The sequence below is a fragment of the Sebastes fasciatus genome, chromosome 1 (genome assembly GCF_043250625.1).
Source record: "Sebastes fasciatus isolate fSebFas1 chromosome 1, fSebFas1.pri, whole genome shotgun sequence".
Lineage (NCBI taxonomy): Eukaryota > Metazoa > Chordata > Actinopteri > Perciformes > Sebastidae > Sebastes > Sebastes fasciatus.
Window position 1 is genome coordinate 4265666 of NC_133795.1, and position 27258 is coordinate 4292923.

Consider the following 27258-nt stretch of genomic DNA (forward strand, 5'->3'; position numbering starts at 1 on the left):
AAAAAGACAAGCCACAATATATGAATTTTAAACATTGCTGATATTTGGGAGACATTTTACGGAGCCTCTAGCTTCCCCCCTCTCTCCGCTAGCATCCTTCCTTTATGTTTCTTCCTATGAGCCCTGGGACTTTACATCTCTAGCTGCTTGAAACCTCTAATCTGGGGTAAAAAAAGAGCTGATAAAACTTTGAACAGATGTTACCTTGGCAACAAGCCTCCTGTACTCACCTTGTTCAAAGATGTCACTCAAACGGTTACACTCCCAAGTCGCACAACGACTGCCACAGCTAACACTGTTGCACCATTTCACACAGTTCACAATTTCAAAAAGCGTGTAGTAGCAACTAACAGAAGTTTCTGGCTTGAAATCATTGGAGAAATAGAAAATATTTGAAACACAAAAGTATTCTCAGCTTTTTTAAATCGCCCGCTAAAAGACATAAAAAGCCCACTCAAGATCCACAGCTTATGTCTGAAGAATAAATAGTGTTGCCAAATAAACCATTACAGTACCATCAGCCCCATTTCAGGCCCTATAGAGCAATCACATAACTGTTTCTCCTCCCATTCAAGTCACAGCGATCATCAGAGCAGACTGTTTCACAGACGGGCAGCAGAGACACCTCAGTGTGTCACGGATACACAGTTATTTTAGGCAAACCTTTTCTATTTTAATTTAAATTTGGGATGTTAACGATTAATCGTCGATAAATTAATTGTCTATAAGAATTTGATTGAGCATGTGAAATATAATCGATCTCCTATCAAATAAAGATCTAAGTATAAACAACGTGTAGTTACTGTACATTCTAGATATCAGTAGAATGGTGCAGTTTCAAAGCATGTTTCAAAGACTCCCATTTGCAACCAGGGGGTGCTGGGAGAGGCGGTGGAGGTGGTCACGCTGAACCCACAAGCTGAAGGTGATATGCCCGACAACAGCGTCGGCGCCAGACTGATACGCTCCGTCAACAGCGTCGGCCACCCGGGCTCTAGCTGGCAGCATGGAAACGGAGGTTGAGAACTGTTTACAGGATATTTCCCATCCTTGGATACTAAGCCACCAGACTGGTGGAAAGTTAACACAGGGAGATTCCCCGAACCGGCAAAGTTGGCACGGCAGCACGTCTGCATATCCCCAGCATCTCATAACCTACCATCCGAGCAGATGTTTTCCAGGGTTGTACAGTTCAAAGCTTCATTCATAACGTTGACAATTATTATTATTAATAAAAATTACAAAAACATTGCGTGCAGTCCACCTTCTCTCTCTCTCGGCACACACAAGCAACGCGGCGCTCATTCTCTGTAACTGTCTCAATCGTCAGTCCAAAAGTCAAAATGTATTGACAAAAGATGAATGTAATCATGTCCAAAATTCAAAATATATTTTATCTAAAAAAATATTCTGCTTCAAGCCATATTTGTTTGGCATTTAATCTTTCAAAAACAACATTCACTGCGGTCAAAAACTGTTTTCGCTCCGGCACGCAGCTGTATTAACGGGGCGGTCCAGCAGCAATCTAACAGCACCAAGAACAACAAAAACAGGCTGATATCGGGACACTGTGAGTCTTTCTTGTAAAACTAGTTGGAGATGTATAGCAGAGATTATTTTTATGAGCAGCCTCCGCATTTAATCTGATATTCAATTATATTCAATGTGTTTAATATATCTAGACCTCTATTTGTATATGTTTCATAGGCTATGCAATGCATACAATTCACATCCCTACTTTAAACCTAAAAGATAATATAATTTGTGGAATCCTGGACTCTTAAATTGAGTTTCTGAATGTCACAAATGGTATCCTCATTAGTCGGCTCTGTGCAGAGCTCAGAGAACATTAATGATTTATTATTGAACGTATAATCTTTTAATACATGGCATTAAAATGCTATTTAGCAATTATTTTCAATTAGCTGAAGTAAGTTGGGATTTGAAATAAATAAATACCTAAAACATTTGTTTTTTTTTATATATTGTACCACGTCATCTGTGTTGTGCACTTATGGCCACAGCGGGAGACCGACTGGCATTTTGACTGGGCAGCAGTTTGCCAGGTGCATTTTGTTCTTGGATCTCCCCTCAGCAATTATAATACACATAAAAGGACCAAACTCTGCTTCCCCAGGAAATCTAACCACCAGCTGGGTTCATATTTTTTTTTTCCCAGTCTAAATACCTTTTTTTTTTGGAGAGGTATGATGCATAACCTGGAAATACAGTACAATAAAAGAAAAGAACATTTTTGCATAAAGCATTTGCATCACATTGCCATATCTCAAGCCTATCGTAGATGTGTGACCTTTTGGACTTTGCGTACTAAATGGAATTGCCATGGATACCTGGGGCATGCTGAATTTCCCACTGCCCCTCACCTCCTGGGGGAGGAGAGTATGAATGCTAAAGAGCAAAACAATTACGTATTAATCGAATATATCTCTTAGAGTAAAGAATTATATCCTCTTCTTTTGTAATGTGCAACCAACCAAAACACAACATGTATTCGCCGTGCATGATGCGCCTCAAAACAAAAGTGGTGGGATTTGTCCGAGCCACACCCAAAGCACTTTCATGCCTCCCTCCAGGGGTAAACACCTTCTTCAAAGGACTGAAAGATGCAGCGCAAATATTTGCATGACTGCCAAATCCGATAGAGATAAATACTCAAGGTCTTTAAAAGATGGTGTTTTAATGCAGGAGGGAGCAGCGCCGGAACGTCAGCACATACTGCGGCGGCTCATGAGAGGACAGCTGATTGAGTGCGTCTGGTGCGAGCGGCCTAACAAACTTGATTTCTTCCTGCCAGTGACTTATTGAAATGTTTTTTAAGGCTGCTCTCCACGGCTGACACGGCCCACTTACACTCATCAGCAAGACCTGCTCTGCTCTGCGCTCTCAGCTGCTTTGTTCCAGCTGATGTCATCTAAACCTCGTCCCTGCAGGGTTGTCTGGGGTAGATAAGACATCCCCCCCCCCTCCCTCCGCTGGCCCCGAGCAGAAAAAAAGGGGGCTGCTGCTATGAAGATGGATTACCCAGCTGGTGACACTAGTTCCCTTTCCGCCGAAGCCACTGCGGAGTGCTAACGCAATTAAGGCAATTAATCTTCAACAAAAGGGGTTCACAGCTAGCTCTTACGATTTCACACCTTTCTGTACAGGTGCATAACTAAACAGACCTGCTCAGACATGCACGTGTACACAGACTGCACATGTCTGCAAACACTATTCTTTTTATCTGGGCTTAACAGAACGAACAAATACAATTAACAAGCAAGAAATATCACACAGCGGATGTGTGAAACCAGGATGTTCATCATTTGCATCAGTAGTCTGCTTTCATTAAAGTCTTTTCAAAACTACCAGCAGACTGAATCCTGTAGTCGACCTACAGGCAGGACAGCTATTATTAGGGAGCCGTTTAAAAGACAACTGTTCTAATGATTATCACAACAGATGCTGGGCATTTTTATCGTGTGGCATACAACACAGGGGTGTGTGTGCGTGTGTGTGTGTGTGTGTGTGTGTGTGTCACAGATGAGAGAAAAGGGAGATAATAGGAAAGAGAGTAAGGGGGAGCTGTAATCAGCACATTTAAAAGGCTCTGGCATGTTTTCAGGCTCTGCAAATAAATACTCCACTTCCTAGCTGGCAATACAGTCCGGCTTCACGGCGAAACATTTCCTTTTAATGTAATACAGCTGGGACTGTTGAATTTTAATTTCAAATCTGTGCTTCTTTTCTTCTTAATTTTGGAGCATGCGGCACAGGTGGTCCGAGGAAATATCATTTATTTAATGCGAGTAAAAAGCATTTGCACTACCAGAACAAAGACAGAGTTAAAGAAATCCATCTACTAATTGTTCATTATCATGATTCTCTCATAGTGCACCAAAGAACTCAATTAAATTTAAGTGTGTAATGTAACTAATTATTCAAGAGTAATTAATTAATTACACTTTAATGATTCAAATCTTGAATCTTTCATTATTTATCACAGCAGTTGGTCACTATGTGATTTAAAAGGGACTGTATGCAAGTTTTTACATTTAAAAAAGTTTTTTAATACTTTTTTATTGCCAATGTGAGACCTTCTGTGGCTGTAGACTGCTTTTAACGTGAAGAACCCGGGCCGGTTTTCCCGAGAAAATCCAACGGATGTGTCGTCACGCACGCTCGCGAGTGCCTTTACTCTCTTCAGCTCCGCTTCAGAGCTAACAGTGTGCAACCACAGCAAACGTTCGGTTAGAAATGGAGTCCGCCAACGCCTACAAAAACGACCAGCCCCACCACCACAGCTCAGATTCCAAAACAAACTCCACAAACAGCGGAGCAGAAAAGAGTTAGTTTAGCGTTGAGATTATCAAGGGAATGTACAGTGGAAGTTGCGGTTTGTGCAGAAATAAATGCTGCAGCTCTTCAAGACCAACAGAGGTTTCCTGTGTCTTGTTTCCCTGCAGCTCAGTGAAGTGACGGTGGTTAACTCCGGAGCGAGTAACGTTATCGACTCCGGCCCAGGAGACAAAAACTACGGTGTCTCTCCTGTGTCTTCTGACCACGGTCGGGAGGCTGAAGCAGGAAAAGTTAACACTATGATCAACATCGGCCGGGCCTTCGATTCATTTGTTCGGTCAGTTAACATTACTGCCAAGCATGTGAAATATAGAGTGATATTGTGGTTTTAGCTGCTAATGCTGCTAACGTTAATCAACATGATGCCTGTCAATCACTTTCAGCCTTGTGTGTGTCGCCTCACTGTTTTGACCAATGCTCAACCGCGTCTACGTAGCGCGAGCAACAAGATGCTGTCTGTCGTTGACTAAACGGCCACAGGTGTCACTGTTAACAAGCAATTTCTGATTCTCACAGAGAGTCCCGTTAAAGTTAGGAATGAGTGAGAGCACTGAAGGACAAGTACATGCAGTAGAATCTCAGGAAAACAAAGCATCTCTTTAACATTAGGACAGACACTGCCATTTTCATTTATCACTTCAACAGGACGTCACACCAAACACAAATGTAAAATCAATCCAAGCTATGATTCCAGAACAACAGGATCAAAGCGGTCCAGGTGCTGAGAGGTTGAAACGTGTGATGGAAGTGGCACGGGGCGAGTGAAGGGCACCAGCACCGAGACCACTATTCAAATTCCACGCCACTTTGTTTGACAAGCACCAACACGGCTTTGTATATATGCAAAGCCTGGCAAGACACTGTGCACACTGCCCAGCTGTCAGAGCGGAGTCATGCTAGAGCGGTGACACCCAAATGGATGACCCCTGCCTGCAATGAGGCCACTGGGCCAGACTTCACACTTCATTCAGACAGACGCACACACACAAAAACACACGACAATGTAGCATACGTCATGTCTCAGGGGTCAAACGTGGCAGGGCGCTGAGATCGCCCTCTGTTCCACAGAAACTTGGTGTCAGAAGCTGAATAATTTGATTTCTGGATCCCCACTGAGGTGAAAAGTACTTGATTAGCACTTTGAAAATTCTCAGCAGCCGGTCCGTTTTGGTCACCACTAAAGAGCTGGAGACCAAACACGGCAAACCTCACGAAGCATGACTCATTTAGGCTTCACGCTGCTTTTTCTCTTAGCCGTTCTCACCACATGGAGGACGGCATCAAAATCTCTCCATGGACATTCATCAATAAAATAAGCCACAGTGACGGGAGGCTTTGTGTGCACCTTGATTCAATACTTTTGAATACAAATTCTTAGCTCTCCACATGCATTGCATTAAAAATGTAATATTCTGCTATGTTATGGAAGTATAGAAATCAATTCATCTCTATAAGGGATAAGGGTTTTTTAAGTTTTAATTTAATTTTTGATAGAAATAGTCTCCAGTCCAGACTCAAACCCGGGGATGTTGCTGTTACATGGACAGCATCGTAAATCCCAACGCCACCGAGGCACCCGACTATACCAGACAGGTACGAAACGTTCTCACTCCCAACTCGTAAAAATACCAACGCTTGGTCAGTGGCCCTACGCTTCAAACTATGTCGCTCTAATTGCTAATCTAGCGTAAGTTTTTTGGACGTGTTGGGGACGGCATGTCAGTTTCCGCTTGTATGCATAGAGTGTCTTTTCAAAATAAACTTCTGAGTTCACAGGAAACATACAGTTTCTGCTCGTTACATGCATACAGTGTATTTTCAAAATATACTTCCAACCTAGGTTTACGTAGTTTTTAGGATTAGTGGTTAGGTTTAGACATCTAAAGTACACTAAAAGATTGTGGTGTTGGTTAAAATAAGTATGTTTGTTAGGTAAAATAAGTGTTACATAACTTAGGTATGCAGTGTTACTAAAGTACGCAAGTTATGTAACAAAATTAAAGTAAAATAAGTCACTGTTGACTTCCTTCCATCCTCCCTGACCTCCTAAAGCGGACTCTCTTGCACTTTAAACTACGTCAGTTGCTCTGACCGTCTAATACTGACGCGGATGGGTTTACATTGTGGTTATTTGAAAGCCCGGTGTGTCTCATACAGATGCAAAAGGGTGCTTCGGTATCAGACGCCAGGGGGCACTGACCAAGCGTTGGTAATTGAGTCTCAAATTAAGCCAACTTTCAGACTGAAAACAGTCCTGCAATAAGACAAAGAGACTGCTTTAGTGGGTACGCGTTGTTTCGGATATTGACAATAAAATATGAACCAGGAAGGCCTGTTTTGAGTACTAGATCCACAAGTTTGATGGGCTTAACAGACAATAAAACACTGCATAGTTCACCTCACAGTTTATAATACTATAAGACAGGATTTCATAAGTAAGGGTTAATGTACAGCGAGCCAGTCATTGTTGAGAATAAACCCTGACGCTCTCGCATCGCCCTGAAGGGGTTTATTTCGTAACAATGACTGGCTCGCTGTACATTATCCTGCTTATTACTTACTGAAAAAATCAATTAATTGAGACAAAAATGGTCCACCAGAGTCCAACATCAGAACTGCGTCCATAACAACGATCTGTTATGCATTGCAGCGGTCTGCCATGAAGCAATAACACACCGTAAAATGCCGTAATTGACCAATCAGAATCGAATATTCAACAAAGCTGTGTAATAATGCCGTTTAGCTTTTGTATCAACGATTGTGAGATTAACAGCAGGAATGTAGTGTTCACATTACATAGTATTCTGCCAGGAATGTGCTCTTGCACTTACAGTATTTGATTAGCCAATGCAGCACCTTACCGGATGCTGCTGCATTACATTACAGCTAAAGTTGAGCCAGGTTCAGCATTTGCTCTACGTTTTTTTTTATTGGCATCCTTGCTGTGTTGCCGGACTGGCCCAATGAAGGAGAGCTGTATTTTTTCACACAGTGCTCTTCTAACTTTTAGTTTGCCTCAGGTCTTTAATGCAATGAATGATTTTGCAATCTAATATTCTAGATAATCATTTTCAGGGAAGTGTACCGTCCCATCACAATGTATGTTATAAAGATTAGTGAAGGGAGGCTTCGGATGAAGGTGGCAGGGAAAATGTGATGCAGTAATTGTTGACTTTTTTCGTATCATATGTGACTCTCGTCCAATATTGCAACCAGCTGGGGGCAACATCACTTCATCGGAGAGGACTTCAACTGAATGTTACATATTCAAATGTAGGAGCGAGTGTTGTTTGGCACAAGATGTGTTTGTATTAATACACATGAACACGGCCACCAGGGATCCGAACCTGGTTAGCAGTAATGAGAAGACATGCGAGGAGAAGTCAAGGCCTCACAGTGGGGGTAAAAGCACAACAAAATGTGTAAATGTTTGTGTTACCTGTTACTTTCTCGGAGCGGCTCGCTGCCCTTCCGCCAAGAGATCACGCCCCACGGAGACATCTTGGGCTTGCACTCGATGAGCACATCTCCTCCAACCTTCACCAGCGTCTGGCTCCTCAGTTGGTTGTGAGAGAAATCTGGGGCAACGGCTGAGACAAGAGCAGCATATTAAAGCCAGTGTTTGTAAAAGCCTCACGTCTCTTTTCCTAAAAATTATCTCTGATTATGTATCAGATATAAAAAATTCACATCTAAAATAAGTTCATAAATACATTGCATTGTTGCTGCGGGTAATTCAAAGACACTAGATTACGTTCATCACAATCTGAATAATTAGTAATCAGAAAGCTAAATAGCAATGCTCACAGTTGATGTTGTGGAGTTGAAGAGATTGATGTAACTTTGTTATTATTCTCAGCAGAGACAGAAATGTGTTTCAGCGCACAAGTTGGACCGCCGGTATCGATTGTGTTCATTTGCACTAGACGTGCCAGAGAGGAGAAGGAACTTGTCTCCATAGATACTTTTCTTTCTGCAATTTCCACCATCAACAATGGAAGAAATAACTACTGTTGCTGTTTTGTACAGGTGGTGGAAGTCCTAGATATGTCAGAAAACCAAACGCCATCGTGGCTGGGTTCATAACATCACCTGGTGGCGAGCTGTATTAACATACAGCGCCATTGCACTGACTGTATCTAGCAAGCCGCACATCACTACTGCCATATGAACCCAAAATAAACAGATTTTGCTGTGATTTAATTGCATTAAACGGATCAAAAGGATGCCGAGATAACAACATAATGATGCCGATTTGTAAAAAGTCTGAATTAATGCTTTGTCAGGTCTGTCCGCAAGACGACAAGCAAACAACTGTTCAGTTGCTTGTTTTCTGAATGGAGTTCTGATTGATCAGTTCCAGGCTATGCTAACATAGCAGCTGCTCCATTAACACTCAAGATAAAGTCATGTCGGCATAAATAGCGACGTTGCTGTTCATACCATAGACAGTCTGTGGTTTATACTCATACATTTATAAACAGAGTTTCGTCCGGTCTCTGTACTCATATGAGGTACTATCAGAGCTCTTGGTGTGTGCAAACAGCCACATTACGTTCGTCCTCTATCTCTGATTCAACAACGTCAGTGACGACAGCAGGAGAATCTCAACACTGATAGGCTTTCTCAACACAGCGTCACGCAAATTTCTAAATACCTGATTGGTGCAAATTTTGCATTGGGTCATTCACGCCATTCGTGTCACCCGGCTTGAATTTGCGTCTATTCGCCTCTTTGCATTAACTTTGTATGTAATCGCGCCGTGGTGTGAATGCGCCATAAGTAATCATTCCCACATAATAACTTTCCACTTTAATAAATATGTGCCCTTTGTCCGATACGGCCCCCCGACATCCGTTTTTTTGAATCTCCACCTTGAGTTCGACCAGCACACTCGGCGGTGTTGAGCCTGATTCCTATCAGCAACATGATCAGGATGAGACACGCCGGAGGATGAATAGTGAATGAGAGGCTGCTGCTGGCCCAGAGTGGAGAGTGACAGGCTTGACAGGGCAGATGGGCGAGTCTGGTGAACAGAGCAGCTCTGGCATACATCACTGTCAGCCGGACGCATTCGGCTTATAATTAATGCTTTTCAATTAGTGGCCAATAAGAGAGAGAGGTCGTAGGTCATCCGGCGGCATTGAGCAGAAGAAGATGATGGAGCAAACTTGAGAACAAATATGGACAAAATGTATGCTTGCGCACACGTCTCCATGCCAACGTGACACACACACAAACACACACCCCAAGCCAATGCCTTACCTATAACCCGAAGCTCCGCGTTGGAGTAGACCTCGCCGTACTTATTCCCAGCCACGCACTGGTACATTCCCGTGTCGGACAGGGTCAGACGACTGATTGACAACGCTCCGTTGGCGACCTGTATGCGCTCCTATGGACACAGAGACACATGCCTTTAATATGCCTTTTTCCCAAGCAGCGCTCATTTACATAAAAACAGCCGGCCAGTGGGGCAGTGAATTATGGTCTGCAAGTGACAGACGTGGCAATAAATCTAGGTTTTCATCACTAATGGAGGGAAAGGCTTGGGTGGATGGAGGCAGGCTAGCAGAAAATGACCCTAATCAATCTGCATGTTTATGAGAGGGAAATAAAACCGTGCCCTATTTATATCTCCGGCAGCACCACGGGGCCTGTTTCCCCTTCAGCAGGAGGAGGGGATAAGAGGGGAAGGAATATCGTAACATCTGAGGTATAATGCATTGTGAAAATTGCTTTTCTGATAGGTATGCCCCGTACATACTAAGTGCTGTGTACACGGTCAAGCTGTGTACCTCCTCTTCATCTGTTTGGACTTTATCGTTTTTGCCCGCCTGCAGCAGAAATCTTGCTCGTCACTGAGCCATCAAATTAAGATCTATTTAAGGACGGCTGGGCCTGATGAACTCGGTGCATCTGTTGGACATTTAATCCTCAATATAAGTTTATCTCTCAGAACTTCTCACTCAACTCCTTCACTACGGCGTTAAATCCTCGAGCAGTTTTCATACATGTCTGTGCAGCTGTGTCAGGTTCTGCCTCCTCGTGCCCTTCATCTCCCGTGTTTTCCTCGGGCTCACCCATAATGTCATTACAGCCCATTTCCATGGGGGTGTCTGAGCGGCCTGAACTCCACTCGCGGGGGATTAAGGTACTGTCACATGAAAAGAGAGACTGTCCTCGCCGAAAGATCACAAACTAATCCTGTGTTTGAGCAGGTTGTGCCTGAATTTCCATAACGCTCTGCGGCTCTGGATGTGCAGGGGCGAACATCCCTGCTGGCAAGGGAGGCAAATGGTGGCGTATATCAGTCTGCGCTTGGAAAGCACTCCCGTTTACGGCTGCTATTAATTAAGCATGACGTTCCTCTCAAATCAGCAGTTTTTCATGCAGGGGACCTGGGGGGACCATCTGCACGCCTTATGCTGAAGGAAAATGATTGGCAATGTCATTTGCCAACAACACTGGGTTGATTCATTTGATATAAAGCTGCAAAAACATGTGAAAGAATGGAAGGATGAAGGAATGACTTATGGTTTAGAAAAGTGAGCTTCTTGGCTTTGATTGCTGTCTACAGTTCTGTTCCTCAGAATTACTAATTACTGGAAGCCTTCGTGAGAATGATGCTAATTTTTACAGCTGTAAAATTTAAACAAGCTACATTTTATCATCATAACAATATCAATCCATTCCTGTGGATGTAAGGAAAATGTGAAACATTTATTTGTCTTTTATTCAAATGCAAAAAAACAAAAACAAAAAAAGGAACAAATTATGGGAAATTGATTTTGATCTCATAAAAAATAAAAATAAAAGTTCACTACAAGGAGATTATTAGTGCTCAATGAGTGAATGACATCTGCTAATTCTATTCACAGATATTTGATGAATCTTCTGTACATGCCCGAGTAACAAAGAGCAGTAAGTAGACATGCACTAAGCTCAACAGTGGTTTTGCAATAGCAAGAACAAAAGCTCCAAGATCAGCCTGTTTGCTCCACTTGAGCTTCAATTAACAGGGAAAGCGGGGAAACAAGGATGTAGTGGACTGCATTAGAGTTACATCAGCCACAGTGGTGGAAGAAGTACTCAGATCTTTTACTTATTAAGTAAAAGCAGCAGTACCATGGTGTAGAAATACTCTGTAGTAGTAGTACTATGCAGAATGGCCATTTCAGAATAATGTATATTATATTATTGAATTACATTAACACATATCTTTCTGTACTATTATCTCTGTACATTGCATATTCTTTTTATTCTTAACACTGTGAACCTCTGCATATGACCTAGAATATATTCTTGCACATTCCTGACTAGCTCTTTCTTTTCAAACAGTTTTATTGTATATATTTCTTCATTTTTAAATTGTATTTTTTAAATATTTGATTGTATTTTTTTTTTTCTATTCTATATGTATGTTTCTTTTCTATGCATGCACCAATAAACCAAAGCAAATTCCTTGTAAGCAAAAACGTACTTGGCAATAAACCGGATTGTGACTCTGTGCAGCTCTGAAAGGTGGGGTTTATTTTGAATTTCACTAAGGGATAAAAAAAGGTCTTATATTTCTCCATAATAATACATCATAATTTATTTATTTATTTATTATATTTTGAATTATTAATCTGAATCTGCTAAGTAACTAGTAACTAAAGTTGTGAAATAAATGTAGTGGAGTAAAAAGTATAATATCGAACCCTGGTAGAAGTATGAAGTAGTAGAAAATGGAAATACTCAAGTAAAGTAAATAAGTAATAAGTAAACACCAATTTCCCTCCAGGGATCAATAAAGTATTTCTGATTCTGAAAGTACAAGTACCTCAAAAGTGGCAGTACTTTAGTAAATATACTTAGTTACTTTCCACCACTAATCATCCATTCCTGAAATCCAAAGGCTTTAACATCACAGTCCTAACAGGAATAACCTCAGTCATCTGTATGATGGTCCCACACTAATTTAAATGGACTAAATCCTGTTTCACGCTGGAGTTTCCCTTTAATTGCACATCCACTTAATCCTGCAGCCATTGTCAATAAAGCAGCAGAGAGAGAGAGAGGTCCTAGAGATGAAAAACAGCCACGAGAAAAGAAGCATTCCAAGAAAACCGCTGCTATTTTGACACAGAGCGGTAATAAAAAAGCATCAAAAATAACAGGAGCCTCATAATGTATGAGGGCTGCATCTGAAATAGTCATACTGGTAGAACACAGCAGCATGTCAGCCGGCTGTCCAACGAAGAGCCCGATGGTTGTAGAACCAGTCTGAGAGCTACTATTATTAGAGGGAAACACTAGAAATAGTTGAGGTTCTTCAATATTTCAAATGACTGACATTGAATAATTGAATGCACATATACTTAGCTATATATTTCATGAGTCCCTAGAAATCTACTCTACTGTATAGTCAATTTTCTCAACAACAGATATGGCCCATTACTAGAGATGCTCCGATACCATTTTTTCCTTCCCGATACTAGTAGTAGATTGAGTATCGGCCAATACCGAGTACCGATCTGATACCAGTTTGTTAAAAACAAAAATATATATTATTATTTATAAACAGCTGTATACTACTAACCCTGTATGGATGTGACATATGACTGCTATCATCCCTGTATGGCCTGGCTCAGGTTACACCCTTTGTAAAACATGAATCCTTTATGATCATAATTATTATTATTTTAATGAATTTCAATTAATTTTCCACTCACTTATTTGCTTATTTATTATTATTATTATTGTTATTATTATTATTATTATTATTAGTATTAGTATTATTATGTCTGTTTCTCATGCTTTTCTTTTCTTTTTATTTATTTTTTTGTTTTGTTTTTTGTTTTTTGTTTTCCTCTTTTCTTTTTGAATTTTTGTATTTATTTATTTTCCCCCCCTCACATAAACATTTTTGCTTTTGGATTTACATATGATAATTATGTTACGGCATTCTCTTTGTCTTTGTCCATGATTTTGTATCTTGCAGGACAAAGTACATGCATGGTTTAATTGAGTCAATGAATAAATAAATAAATCATGACCAAATACATACAGAGGATGAATGCGATAGCACTTCCTTTTACTATCTAGTTTGACAGGCATTCATAACTGAAAAAGAACTTAAATAAATAAATCTAGGAATAAATAATGCAACTCTTTCCGGAGCTGATGATGGAAGTAGCTGATGAGGGAGTTTCTCATCTCTGTTGAGATTTGCACATGTGCAGTACAGATGTACAGATCAGGTAGTGAGTGACACGTGTTGCTGTTGTTCCTGTGTAGTATAAATGAGCTGATAGCATAGACTTGCGTACTCGCCGATACCCAATCCAGTATTTAAGGTTGTATCGGAGGCATTTCCGATACTTGTATCGGTACAACTCTACCCCTAACTTTATAATTTTTTTTTCAATTTCTGTTGCTCAAAGTTATAAAACTGTCAGCAGAAATAAGTTCCAGTGAACTATACAATCAGAAAGGTCTCAATTGATTCAGTGTAATAAATAACAACAAATGGTGCATCCTCTCCCCACCGCTCCTTTACATCACTGACCTTTCCCTCTTCCACTCATTAAGCCACTGTGGTTAATGGTGGCATTTCAAACAATGTAACACCTTTGCTGATTAATTAATTCACCCATGCATTCTGAAGACATCCATATATTGTATTTATGTTCATCTGCTGCACAATAATCAACACAGTCATTGTAACCTTTAATCACACATCCACTGTGAGTGTGGCGATCGTAGTTTCTCCTATTTTGAGGATATTTTTTTTAAAGCAGTTGTGTTTTCGTTTGCATTTATTCAGTTCAGAATGAGATGAGAAAGAAGTAGGAGTAATGTCACATTAACAAAAACAAATTATGATACAGTATGCATTAGAAATCGCCTCCCTAATATTTACTATATTTTAAGAAACTACCTAATAAGAGAAAATGTGTGAGAACAGATGGGCTGTTACCTTATAAAAGGTTTTGATAAAAACGTTATCCATTGGCTAAACAGATTGTTGATTATTCTTCCCTGATAGCAAGCCAAACGTGTTTTTTCTTTTAAGAGAAAGAGTCTTTGAGGCTGTGCAGAGTGTTGCCTCTAGTAATATAACGACAGACTGGGTTCACTCCAAAGACATGTATAACATTCATATACTGATCGATATCCTCTGCTTGTGTTTGTCGCCCCTTTTTGCATAATGAAGCAAATTAACATAATGCCTGTTTATTCATCAGGTGCAAGCTGTGCCTCAGCATCCAATCAATCTCATCGCAAACAACCTGGCTAAATGATCCGATATAATAATCCAATATGATGATGGAATATTGAATCATATTTTTTTTTTTTTTACAAATGCCAACAACAGAGTTGAGTTAAAGTTACATGTACAAGGAGGCTGGTTGGAGCCACAATAGGCTCATCTCTCATCATTGTACCTATAATGTGAATTCAACGGCAGCAGGGAGCTTGAATGAAAGCAGGATATACAGTATGTATACAGAGAATCTTACTTTTTCATATTTTGGTGGCACACGATTAATAACTGCACTTGGCAAAGAGAGATTTAACAGAATATTAGAGCAGCTCTTACATCACTGTGCTTTCCAGACTAGCATGAAATACTTGGCCTGTTTAGTCTCTCAGCACAGCAAAGCACAGCAGACACAGTCCAATTCCTTTGAAACTAAGTGAATAACATAATGTATGGCCGCACAGGAGGCCCCGTGTTATAATGAAGGAGACAATAATGCATGGTAATTAGTCAGTAAAGCTTGAATAAACAGCACAATAAAGCGTTGAAATTACAGTTCATGGTTTGCTCACATTCTTCACTCAGCAGAGTATAGTGAGAGAAAGCATCTGTGCCGAAGCTCTGACCTTGGAAGCAGAACTTCGAGTGCTATCTTCATTTCTAAAGATGCGCTATAGCACGTGGTAGATCTCACCTCTGCAGGTTCCAGGTTCTCTCCATTTTTCATCCACCTGTAAGACGGCTTTGGCTTCCCTGTGGCTTTACACTCCCACACCACCGAGTCATCAATGAGCTTCTGGACGTCTTGAGGTTTCTCAATGAGATGAGGAGGGGCTGGAGGAAACACAGAAAATGGGAGAGACAACGTGAAGTGTTGGCCTATTTTCACATCAAACTCGGTAAAATAAAAGTTTATTTTGGCCGAACCGGAGTTAGTGATTGTTGGAAAGACTAACGACGACAGTATTGGTGAGTTTTATTTGTTTCTGTCAAGTTTCAATTAAGTGTATTATGATGCTCCGCCACTAGAACAGCTGATCTCAACATAAACAAATACACTTGGATGATGATGCAAGTGTACTCGGGTACGGAACAAATTTACTAATGTGAAAGCTGACCAGAGAGGGGGGGCAATCGTACTCGGGCACAGTAAGGATCAATCGTACCTAATGTGAAAACGCCCTTAGTCACCTTTAAGGTGTGTTATCACCAAAGTTCTCCTTTTTAAGTTTTCTTTAAGGTGTGCTTCTACAAGAACAGAAATGATGAAAACCAGCCCCATATACATGAGGGCGGCCACTGCTGCCATAAAAACGCTCCATTCAGTACAATCTGAGTAAATGATGGTATAATTATACAGGAGGAGAATTGATTCTTGCTGTGTCATGCGAGTAACTCAAGGCTAGTTAATGATTAAGACCAAAAAAGAAGTGGTACATAAAACTAGATCAGTAAAGCTCTCTCTCTGTGTGTAATGCTCTGCACATTCTGGATGATGTGTAGGTCAAGCTACCATCATCCTATATCACACAAGGCCAGTGGCAGGACAAGAGTAATGGCTGACCGCACTTTTCCATTCCGCAGATCTCCACCTAATGCCACTCTCAAGGACTGACCTTTGTGGAGGCTTTTCAGTAACAGTACAAATGCCTACACTAATTGGCTTCTGCTATACAGTATTTTGCCTCAGAGTAAAGCGGGATAACACCGCGAGAAATTTCAATCACTGCAAATGTATCCTCACACTATATCTCTGTGCATTACAACTTCAGCATGTGTGAGATGGTGTGTATGTGTGTGTGGGTGTTCAAAGACACAGAGTGAAGGCAGATAAAAAGAGGTGGACGCAGAGACCAGAGGGGGGTATTTGTGCTGTCTTGTGTATTTATGTCGGAGTCCCGCACAGATTCGACATCAAAGTCCTTCCAGTATCAGAGACATGTTTGTATTTGTGGATCATGTGCGTACTTTAGGGCCTCTAAGATCCCTTCGGCTGCGGCAAAGTTGGCTGGGGTTATTAACATTTAACTTGTACGGAGGCTGTGCTGTTGCCATAATGTGCAAACAATAAAAAAGGGTCACAATTCCCTTTGACCGAAAGCTGAAGCTTCTGTTGTTTATCCTGCTGCAAAAAAGAGACATTGGGCCTCATGCAGGAAGTGATATAATCTCTTTTATTTTTGTTTGCATCCACAATTTGTTCTTATTTTGTTAGTACCCATTGATTTCTGGGATTCACCAGTGTTTTTCTTATTTTTGCTGGTTTTGCACACCAGTAATAGCAGATTTGGATGCAAACAATTTCTTTGAGGTATGTGTATTTTGAAACGAGCCTACAGGGAGAGATGGTAGAAAGTTACTCTATAAGACTCCACCATCACCATCATCATTTAGCATCACATCCATTCATGCTACCGTAATCCTCTATCAGAGCCTGGCTGAGCTGCCCCACCCACTGCTCCTTTGCAGGGCTGCATTGTTGTCATCCTGGGATTTTTTTTTTCCTCCTCGCTGACAGGGTCCCTCATTCTATCCCTCACCCGCTGCGAACGTATCGACTCTGTCAACGCTTACCAAATGAAAGCAGGCAGCCCATCTCTGCCTGCACCGGGCCAAAGCGCGCATACAATCAGAGCAAACGTCAAGTGGCTAAAGCAGAGGAAAGATGGGAATTTACCTTATCAGTGAAATCACTGAGATAATGCAGCAGTAAGTCACACAGATGTGAATACAACGGGGGGAAACTAACCTGTCACAGCTCTGCATTTACTTCCCTCTCTGAGTAATATCAACATCAACAAGGGAGTAAACGGACATTTCTTTTCTGAGCTTTTCATTCAGAGGTGGACATTTAACAAAACTCTTCTTCTTTGGCTTGAGTAGTAGTTAGAAACTGCTTCAAATACAGAATTATGAAGAAATACGGTGGCCAAATGCACCCAAACCAAAGAAAACTTCTTTCCCATGAAGATACGATGAATCTAATTTCCCCTCATGCATTGAATGTGATCCTAAAGCCTCAATGCAGTTAATGAATTCCTGTTTCAGTTTCAGTCAAGACCATACACCAGTGGTTCCCAACCTTGGGGCGCCAAAAATCACATGGGGTGTGCCAGTATTTTTCAGCTCTGAGTCAAAATTAGATTTGCACATGTATAACTAATATCATAATAATACATTTACTGGATAATTTCTACAAAAATCTTTTTTGCTACTTAGTGCTACTTGTACAGTTGCAGATAAAGATCAGGCTACACTAATAGTATTAGTAGAATTAGATTCCAGTGGTGGCTGCGAAGGATGTGCAATCCAAACATTTCTAATCTTACTCCAGAGCATGGCAAAGTCCAAAAGTCAACATTTATTGAAAAAAATAAAGATGTTTTTATTTCCGAAAATCACAACATGTTTTTATCTAATTAAATATTCTGCTTCAATCCATATTTGTTGGTGTTTAGCCTTTCAAAACAACATTTTCACTTTAGTCAAAAACTGTTTACTCTCCCGCCCGCCGCACACACACAGGGAGGCACTGATGAGTTATATTCATTAAAGATAGTTGATTTATTAAAAAAAATAATAACTAATTTAATACACTGAATCACTTTACTCAAATTGAAGATTTTGTCCAAAGATTTGTAATTTATTTTAGGGTGATGACGTCAGAAAAAAAGGATGGGGGCTCAGCTTTTCTTAGAAACAAGTAGGGGGGCTTAAGGAAAATAGTTTGAGAACCACTGCCATAGACTGTATATAAGAAGTTGTTGTAGTCACCGTGACATCATCCATTGGTTTGTGGACTGCTGTTTTGATGGCTCGAGTTCGATCTTTGGCTGTCGCCATCTTGTTTTTTTGCAACAAGAAGTGACACGAGACGGTGGAGCTAAGTACAAACGAACGCTGAATAAGACGCTTTTAGGTGATCAACATGTTACAATTTAATTTCATGGACTGAAAACACACTTTGAAAGGGTTAAAGTTGTAAGAGGAGCAGACAGCTCCCAGACCGGACAACGCCGTGGTAGCAACCTGTCAATCACAAGGTAGCCACGCCCTAAAGCATCCCCTGCATTATGGTCTATTTGACTCTAAATGGGACCATCATTTACTAAATGAACATCATGCTGTATTGAAGAACACTTGAAACTAGCGATTGAGACCATAAACTCATGTTTACAATGTTTACTGAGGTAATAAATCAAGTGAGAAGTAGGCTCATTTTCTCATAGACTTCTATACAATCAGACTTCTTTTAGCAACCAGAGGAGTCGCCCCCTGCTGGCTGTTAGAAAGAATGCAAGTTTAAGGCACTTCCGCATTGGCTTCACTTTTCAGACCCCGGAGGTCTGGTCAAGACAAGATGATGTGACCAAAAATGTAAACAGTTTAAAAACTAAATTTGAAATAAAGCTCCTTCATATCTAGTCAATCAAAAGAAACTGAAAACACATGAGACCTACTGCATTAGTGGGAAATAAGGGCACATTATAAGTGTGAGAATGTTTTAAAGTGACCATAGGGCCACCGTAAAGTAACACCTTCATTTCTTCCTGTCCAACACAAAGCCCAGTTCACTGTAGCTTGCTTGGATGCACAAGAGATCCCCTTATCGATTCCCCCATTGGCTTACACTGCTGACGAATGTCTCAAAGGCTTTTAATTCAAAGGGAGTTCAAAATAAGATTACCGATTTTTATCACCTGGCTGCGGACAGCAGGGGAGAGAGAGAAAGAGAAAGAAAGAAAGAGAAAACACATCAAAATGAGAGAGGAGCCACAGCTCAAAGGGACAAATCAAGCCTTGGTGGATCACAGCATGCTGCTGGGCTGTTACAGTGAACGAGGCAAAGAGCTTCCAGGACTGTTGTAAATCACGGCAAATTGTTTAATGCCCTGAATGAGTTATTTTTGACAGCTGACACAGCATGAATTGAAGGGGAGAAAAATCAGAGGGAAGAAAACAGAGAGGGGTGGAGGTGGGAGGAAAAGCCATAGATTGTTCAAAGAGCAAGTTAACGGCTTGAACGGATCAGTCCGGGTCAAAATATGATTAACATATAAATGTAATGGTATCGTTTTATCCATTTATTCATGACCATGTCATTCATGATTTTGGAAAGTTAGGTAGGTAAAGAGCTGTGTGTGGTCAGGGAGGTTTGCTAACTTGGATTATTTATACAGTATGGATAGACTAATAGGATTCAGCTTCCTCCTCTCTAAATTCTTTCCTTTCTCCACAAGTTTCCGTCTGGAGTTGATCCTTATGATGTATTTTTGGCAGTTAGTATATGGTTAGTATGAATACAACCAACTATAATACTTGATTATTGTGTAATATGGAAGTGAGACAAGTGTTGGTCGCACCCAATAATATTTCTAGAAATTATTACATTTTAATGTCACAAAGGCCACAAAGGCCGAATCCTATTTTTTTTTTGTTGAGTACTGTTTTATTTAAATTTTTTAGGTTTGTAATATTATTAGCGCTAGGATTCTACATCCTACAGAAAATAAAGAAGGAAATAACAAGCATGATTAAACATACTGAATGTAATATAGTATTTTTGTACATGGAGTCAGCCATGTGACTAAGAGAAAAAAGAAAAAGAAGGACCTTAGTGGGGTGAATTTTAGGAACAATGAAATCACACGACTTTAATTTGAAAATAAATCACAACAATCAGAAGTTGTAATTATTGTTGAATTGCGAAAATATCAAATATCAAACAACTAGTGTATTTACCACAGACCCTCCTCCCCAACAAAAACGGACGTATAGGTCATCTGTGAAAGCAGCTTATTACGACCCATATTTACGTTTATTGGTAGGCGGCGACCTCTAGTGGCCGTAGTAACTATGACAGGAGCAAAAGAGGTAGTCAGGTGACGTAGTATAAAGAGCCCGCGTAGGGAGGAGATCGGGGGTGGATCGCTCGGTCAAACAAACAGTCACCGTTGACTTAATTTAATTTAACTTAAGTATGTAACCTAAGTTACGTAACAAACGTGCATATTCTAACCCAAACCACGATCTTTTCCTAAACCTCACCAAGTAGTTTTGTTTCAATTCACAACGTTAACCACGTATTTAAAACAGTGGGCCTGTCACTGGTACTCTCTAACGGTCATATATGTCGTTTTGGGAGTTATTAGCACACAAACTATTCTGTCGTTTAGGTATGGGGACGTGTCGATTTAACAATGTCATGCTATATACAGATGTCAACATGTTTACCACTGTTGTGCTATCCAGATTTCAAATATTTAGCTCTAAATTAAGATGTTTACTTCTAAAATATGGCTGAATCTAATAGATGGATTGTTTATAAAATACCCAATTTAGAAAGGAAATCATTACTGTCAAATGAAGATCAGGGCTTCCATCAAAAATGTGTTTTTAAAAAACGTTAAAATGTGTACCATCTGTCATTTTGTAAGAGCAGAATATTTTTCTGATGGTGTGTTTTTTTGTCTTGGAATGGAGTGGCAGTAGATATCAAGACTTCTAGTGTCTGAACTCCAACTACGGGACCATCAGAGACAATGAGTGGATCTACTAACCCCCTTCCTGTCGATCCACATGCTGCTGTGTAGATTATGTCCCTGACATATGTGCCACTGGCCCATGTATAGTACATTTAACGGCTTTGATCTCCAGTCAAGCTGGATGTCAATCATGATGCCATCTGGTGGAACCCAATACGAGGCTCACCAACAAGGTCGTATGCAAGGGCTCAGCCTCATCCGCATCACTCCTTTAATCTGGATCAAAATATTAGAGGCATCATGGCTGACAGCCTTTAATCATTCTGATGTGCCGTTAAAACGAGCCCCCCTCCCCGTGCACGCCACACGAGCTCTCTGCTGATCGCCGCTGACTGCTTTATAAGACCAGTTGTGTCTGCTCTTTGCTGCCTTTCAGTCTGAGCAGATCTGACAGATGTGGTGCACGCTGGTCAAATATTCATGCATGTCAGGATCACCTACCGTAGAAAGAGAGCTTCCCTTTCACCGTGTTCATTCCCCTGGAGTTTTCCGCCACACACTCGTACGTGCCGGCGTCCTCCTGCTGGAAATACGGGATTTCCAAGACGCCACTGGCTTTCCTCATGTCCACTTTCCTGGGGAAGGGTACACTGTCTACTCTCCTCCAGTTTATAGACGGTACCGGGCTGTGAGAAGAGACACGGAGAAATTTCAACTTTAAATTTTTTGTGAATGATTTCTTGCTCACAAGTTAACTAAATCGTCTTGAATTGCAGACCCTGATTTATCAAAAGGTTATTCAAGTTTTGACACCAAGTAGATAATATTTTGATTATTATTACACCCGCCATTATTTTGTAAAGTGCAAATCAATTTTAATCAGAAAATCTATACAAACTCAAAAATACTTCTTAGATTTTAGTCATATATTGATTATTGTTTGAGAAAGAATTGAAACAAAACTGCTAAAAGTGAACTTTCAATACATTTAAAAAATACTTCCTCATACCGTTACTGAAAATAATAAATCAGAATTAGAGCTGAATTAAAGACAGTATAAAGATAAAGACAGTAGACGGTGAAAAATACTAAAAACTAATCACTAGTAAACAAACATCTTTTAAAAAAAGCTATAAAATGCCAGACTTTCCCTTACACATACAACCTAACATTAACTCATAGTCCCTTGAATGTCCAGTGTGTAGGATCTGAAGGTATCTAGGGGTGAGGTGAGGAGATTGCAACCAACTGAAGCCTCTCCCGTGTGCGTGGCGTGTTGGAGAGCTACGGTGGCTGACGCGAAAACGCGAATGGCCCTCTCTAGAGCCATTTGTTGGTCATTCGGAGACAGTGTGTAGAGTGTGTGTGTACGTGGGAAGTGAATGGTGAAGCAAGAGAGAGAGAGCGGCAGCGACGGAAGCGAGTAACGTTATCTACTCCCTCCAAAGCAGGAAAAGTTAACAGTGTTTGGTTTGTCCGTTCTGGGCTACTGTAGAAACATGGCGGAGAAACATGGCGGGCTCCTTGGAGAGAGGACCCGCTCCCTATGTAGATATAAACGTCTCATTCTAACGTAACGAAAACACAACAATTCTTATTATCAGGTTATTATACACTAAAGAAAACATACTTATTAATATTATATTACATTTCTGCCAATAGATCCCCCTAATTGTTACACACTGGTCCTTTAAATATTTTAATTTAACTTCTCAAATGTCCCTTTAATTTGCAAGATTAAAGATTAAACTCCTTAATATTTAATGCCAGAGCAGGCGGAGGAGCACAAGGATTAGGGATTTACTACATTTAAGGATCAAATTCAGCTGTTTTGCACCATGAATGTACCTATTCCACGGATACTCTACCATAATATTCATAAGAAATGTTTAAGGAGCTTATAACGTGTTCAGTTAAGGGCTGTTTAGTAATCCATCTTTAGGTATATTACCATCCTATACTCTCGGCTTCAGTACATTTTCTTACAAAACCTGATATTTTAAGTGAAGATTTTTACACCACAACACATGCACTCTCTAATTTCTTAGATGTGCAGCCTAACTGGAAACACACGAGGATTGCAGCAAAGTGGTGAAACACATGAAAAAATAAATCTCCCAGCACTCTTCTGGTAATATCTTTTTTTTCTTTCATATGCGAGCGAGCATGCTGAGCCAGACTAAGAGTGTGCTTACTTTCCCAGAGCGAAGCATTCCAGCTTTACAGTGGATCCTTTGGCAACATGAACAACCTCTGGAAACTGAACTTCAATCTTTGGCTCGTATTCACCCATCACACCTGAAAGAGAGAAGCAGACGAGCGTTGGTGTTAGTGCAGAAAAGAAAGTTGTATTTTTGATTTGTAACTGCAGCTAAACAACAACAACAACAACAAAAAACACTAGCTGTGGCTTCTGCTGTTGCTACACAGCTACTGAAAAGCTTCTTTTTTTTCAAGTATAGCCGTCTTTTTTAATATAAACTGAAATGCTTTTTCAACTTCCAACGCTGTGCAATCTGAGCCGCAAAAAGCACTCCCTGCTCTCAGCGCTGTCACAGAATGCTCCCCCCATTGAAAATAATGAGAAAAAGAAGCAGAAACACAGCTCTCCAGCGGACATGCAACACACTGATGTAGAATGGAAAAAAACAACAACTTTGAGAATTCATAGACGGTTTGAGCTTTTACATCCAGATGAGTTTCATCTTGTTGTAGTGCTAACAGCTATGAACCAGAAAATGGGCCCATAAAATCCCCCTGGGTACCGCCACTGTGTCTACAAAGCATCCCATTCACTGTCGCTGGAGCAGCTCTGGTGGATTATAATATTGCTGCTGTGCATGCTAAAAATCTCTGAATAAAGGAGAAGACGGGAATGCGGGCTCTCTGGTGTTCTTGCTTTGGGAGGGACCTATTCATAAATCAACACCGGAGTGTCTAACAGCGTATTTTTGTCTTCCCCTTAAATGACATAAGGTAAATTATATCAATGTATTTGTAATGGGTGTAATTTCAGTCCTCCTTGCTGTGCCAAAGCTGGGTGCACAACATGGTATTTTAAACCCCTCTCATCCACCAGTGTAACAATAGGTTTTCCCCGTTGCTGTAATTCAGGTCTGTGTTGCACAAATAGCTCTAGAGATGGAGGAAACAGGCCAATTTCATCTCGTTGATTTGGCGAGGCATGTGTTATCAGGATGGCTCCCTGAGTGACTGTGAAAGCTAATTCAGATCCTTATCACAACTGTCTCATACTGGAATGTAACCACAGCACTATCACCCATTTTAGGCAGACAGGTGGAAGTGGACGGGTAATTGTCTCATACCATAACCTTTTGTAGGGGACACCTGTTTAATGTGCCAACCGGAACCCCCCCCCTCACTCCCCTTTCCTGAGCCCCCGTTGACCGTGGTGAGGCTGACGTTTCGCTGCTAGACCGGCTGCCTCGTTGAAACAAAGGTATAATGAAAAAAGAAAGGAAGGAAGCAGGTAAGGAAAGTGCTTGGGAATTGCTTGGAAGAAACAATTTCTCAAATCACGCAAGATGTTCACAATTCTGTCTGTCATTCTACGAATAATGTGGTCGGACGATTCAGAATTTATTTCCACCTTTATTCTTAATTTAAAGGGGACGTATCATGCTCATTTTCAGGTTGTTACTTGTATTTTGTATGTCTACTAGAACATGTTAACATGCTGTAATGTTAAAAAAAACACTTTATTTTCCTCTTACTGTCTGTCTGAATATGCCCGTATTCACCCTCTGCCTGAAACGCTCCGTTTTAGTGCATTTCAACAGAATTGGAACGGAATTGCAACGGAATTGCGTTGCTGGGCAACAGTTTGGGTCCATGTTTACTTTACGTTTGTTGGCAGCTGATGTTATTTACATTAAAAAGCAACAGGAAATAAACTGGGACACATTAGGAATGTTTACGTTTAAAACCATGTAATGGTCTAAATATTGTATATTTGTGACATCACAAATGGACAGAAAACGGCTTGTTTCAAACACACAATTTCTGAATACGGGCTGTGTGTATTTCTCCGTATATTGAGCATTTTGATAGTTTAACAGTATTTATAAAGCACTTAAACCTGCTTTATAATATAAAAGACGTGAAAATCTGACTTTTTATAATACTGTATGGGACCTTTAAATGATGATGGTTCTTAAATGCTAAAAGAACCCCAATTGGCCATTTTTCTTTTTTTTCCCTTTTTGAATCACAAGAAAATCTTGTCAACTAGATACAATATGTTGGATATTTTGGCTATAATTTGATTAATAATAATTTGATGTTCTCATCAAAACTGCCTTATCCTTTCATTTTTTTATTTGTTTCTACACAAGTGGGGAAAAAAAATGTGATAATAAGTACAATATGTTTGTTATATTCTGCATTACTTTCTGTGCCAAAAGTGGAGAGGCGTTGTTCATCTATTTATACAGTCTAAGGTATAAATACACCAGTAAAAATTGTTGACAAAAACATTACAAACACCTACAGTATTGTGTGTTATAATAACTATTAGTATAGTTTTATATACTGCTTATAAATGCTAAATAGGAGATTAAATTAAAACTTATACTACTACTAATAATACTAGTAGCCTAGTTTCCAGTAAAAAGGCCTAATAAATCTATTTGATAAGAGATAGTGTTCACAACAAATATCATACAAGACATTTCTAATGAAAATAACATTTAGCTTCTTATTTCTTGTACTGCATTACGTCAGATATGGTAAGGAACACCCTTCTAGGACAGAAGCCTACAATTAGATTACTTGCTGACAGTGACCTTTCCTCCGGAGTGCCTTGATAAGGCCAGCCTAAAGCATCAGATCCACATGTTAAAGGACATGCTGAAATTAGCAGAGGAAGAGATAATTAACCTTTGCATTTCATTTGTATTCCTTAAAACCACTTGTCCTACTTTCAGGCACCAACAGGAGAAAGTTTGGCTTTTTTGTTTGTCAGGACCAAGACGGGACCAAATCAGCACCGCCGTGTTAAAATCAACCATCTGATCCCAGAACAGAACGGAGGAGTGAATCTGTTTCAGTACTAATGAAAGTGACGAAAAATAGAAGGAAAACACCATCCGAAGACGCCATGGCAGTGGCAAGAGGTAAATGTATATGTATGGTGACACATGTGATTATCAAAACTTATTACACGGCTGTGTTGAATACTCGATTCTGATTGGTCAATCACGGCGTTCTGTGATCTGTAATTTCTCTATTACAGACCGTTGCTATGTATAACAGACCGTTGCTATGGGCGCAGTTCAGTATGGTGGACCGTTTTGGTTTAAAAATATTGATTTCTTCAGTAAGTAGCCGTGTAATAAGAAGGATAATATACAGCTAGCGGGTCATTGTTGTGAAAGAATCCCCTTCAGGGCGATGAGAGACCCCTCCACTGCGCGTCAGGGTGCAGCATCGCCCTGTCGGGGATTCTTCCACAACAATGACCAGCTCGCTGTACATTATCCCTTAAATAACACACACGATGGAGACTAATGGGAGAATGCCTTTGTGGAGTGTTATTCCATCCAATTCCATGTGTTATAGAATGATGCAGGGGTGATGTATTTTTGTAGGCCAACCCAGAAGTTAGCATCGCACTGGTTCCCTCGACAAAAATCCAATGGGATTTTTCCATTGGATTTTAGATTATTGCGGAAAATAAACGTACTAATACTTACACGTTCATCACAAATGAACACCACTTTCATGATTTTTGAAGCGTAAATGCAAACACCAGAAGTAAAAAGCTAATGTTAGGCTACAAACAAACTAAACCACGGTGACATGACTTCAAGGTCACCCCACTAAGTTTGATGTGTTTGGCGTGATGACGTTTAATGTCCCAGACAACCAATGTAGTCTCATTTAGCCACTTGTTAGCAACCGCCTTTATTTAAGACACGTAAAAGCCAAAGTCATAGAACAAAACGTTAAAATCTCTTCAGCTTTTGTTAACCACAGATCTTATTGCAGGTATCTAACTACAAACCCATTGACTTAGCGACGAGGTAATCGGAAGTGCAACAATGCCAACTCATTTTCAGGTTTTAGGGCTCATTCCTGCAGCACTCAATTGCATGACCACTTGTAAACATCAAACACATAAAATACAAATTCATACTTTTAGAG

General features: G+C 40.3%; 1 protein-coding gene across 1 annotated transcript in view; it reads right to left on the minus strand.

Annotated features, from left to right (window-relative positions):
• cntn4 (contactin 4) overlaps nucleotides 1–27258 on the minus strand; it is a 177487-nt gene that overhangs the window by 43839 nt on the left and 106390 nt on the right. The window contains exons 7-11 of the mRNA XM_074645407.1: nucleotides 23289–23391; nucleotides 21595–21779; nucleotides 15303–15442; nucleotides 9625–9754; nucleotides 7799–7949 (exon numbers count right to left, since the gene is read on the minus strand). Coding sequence (XP_074501508.1) covers nucleotides 7799–7949; nucleotides 9625–9754; nucleotides 15303–15442; nucleotides 21595–21779; nucleotides 23289–23391 — 709 coding nt within the window. The remainder of the gene's footprint in view (nucleotides 1–7798; nucleotides 7950–9624; nucleotides 9755–15302; nucleotides 15443–21594; nucleotides 21780–23288; nucleotides 23392–27258) is intronic.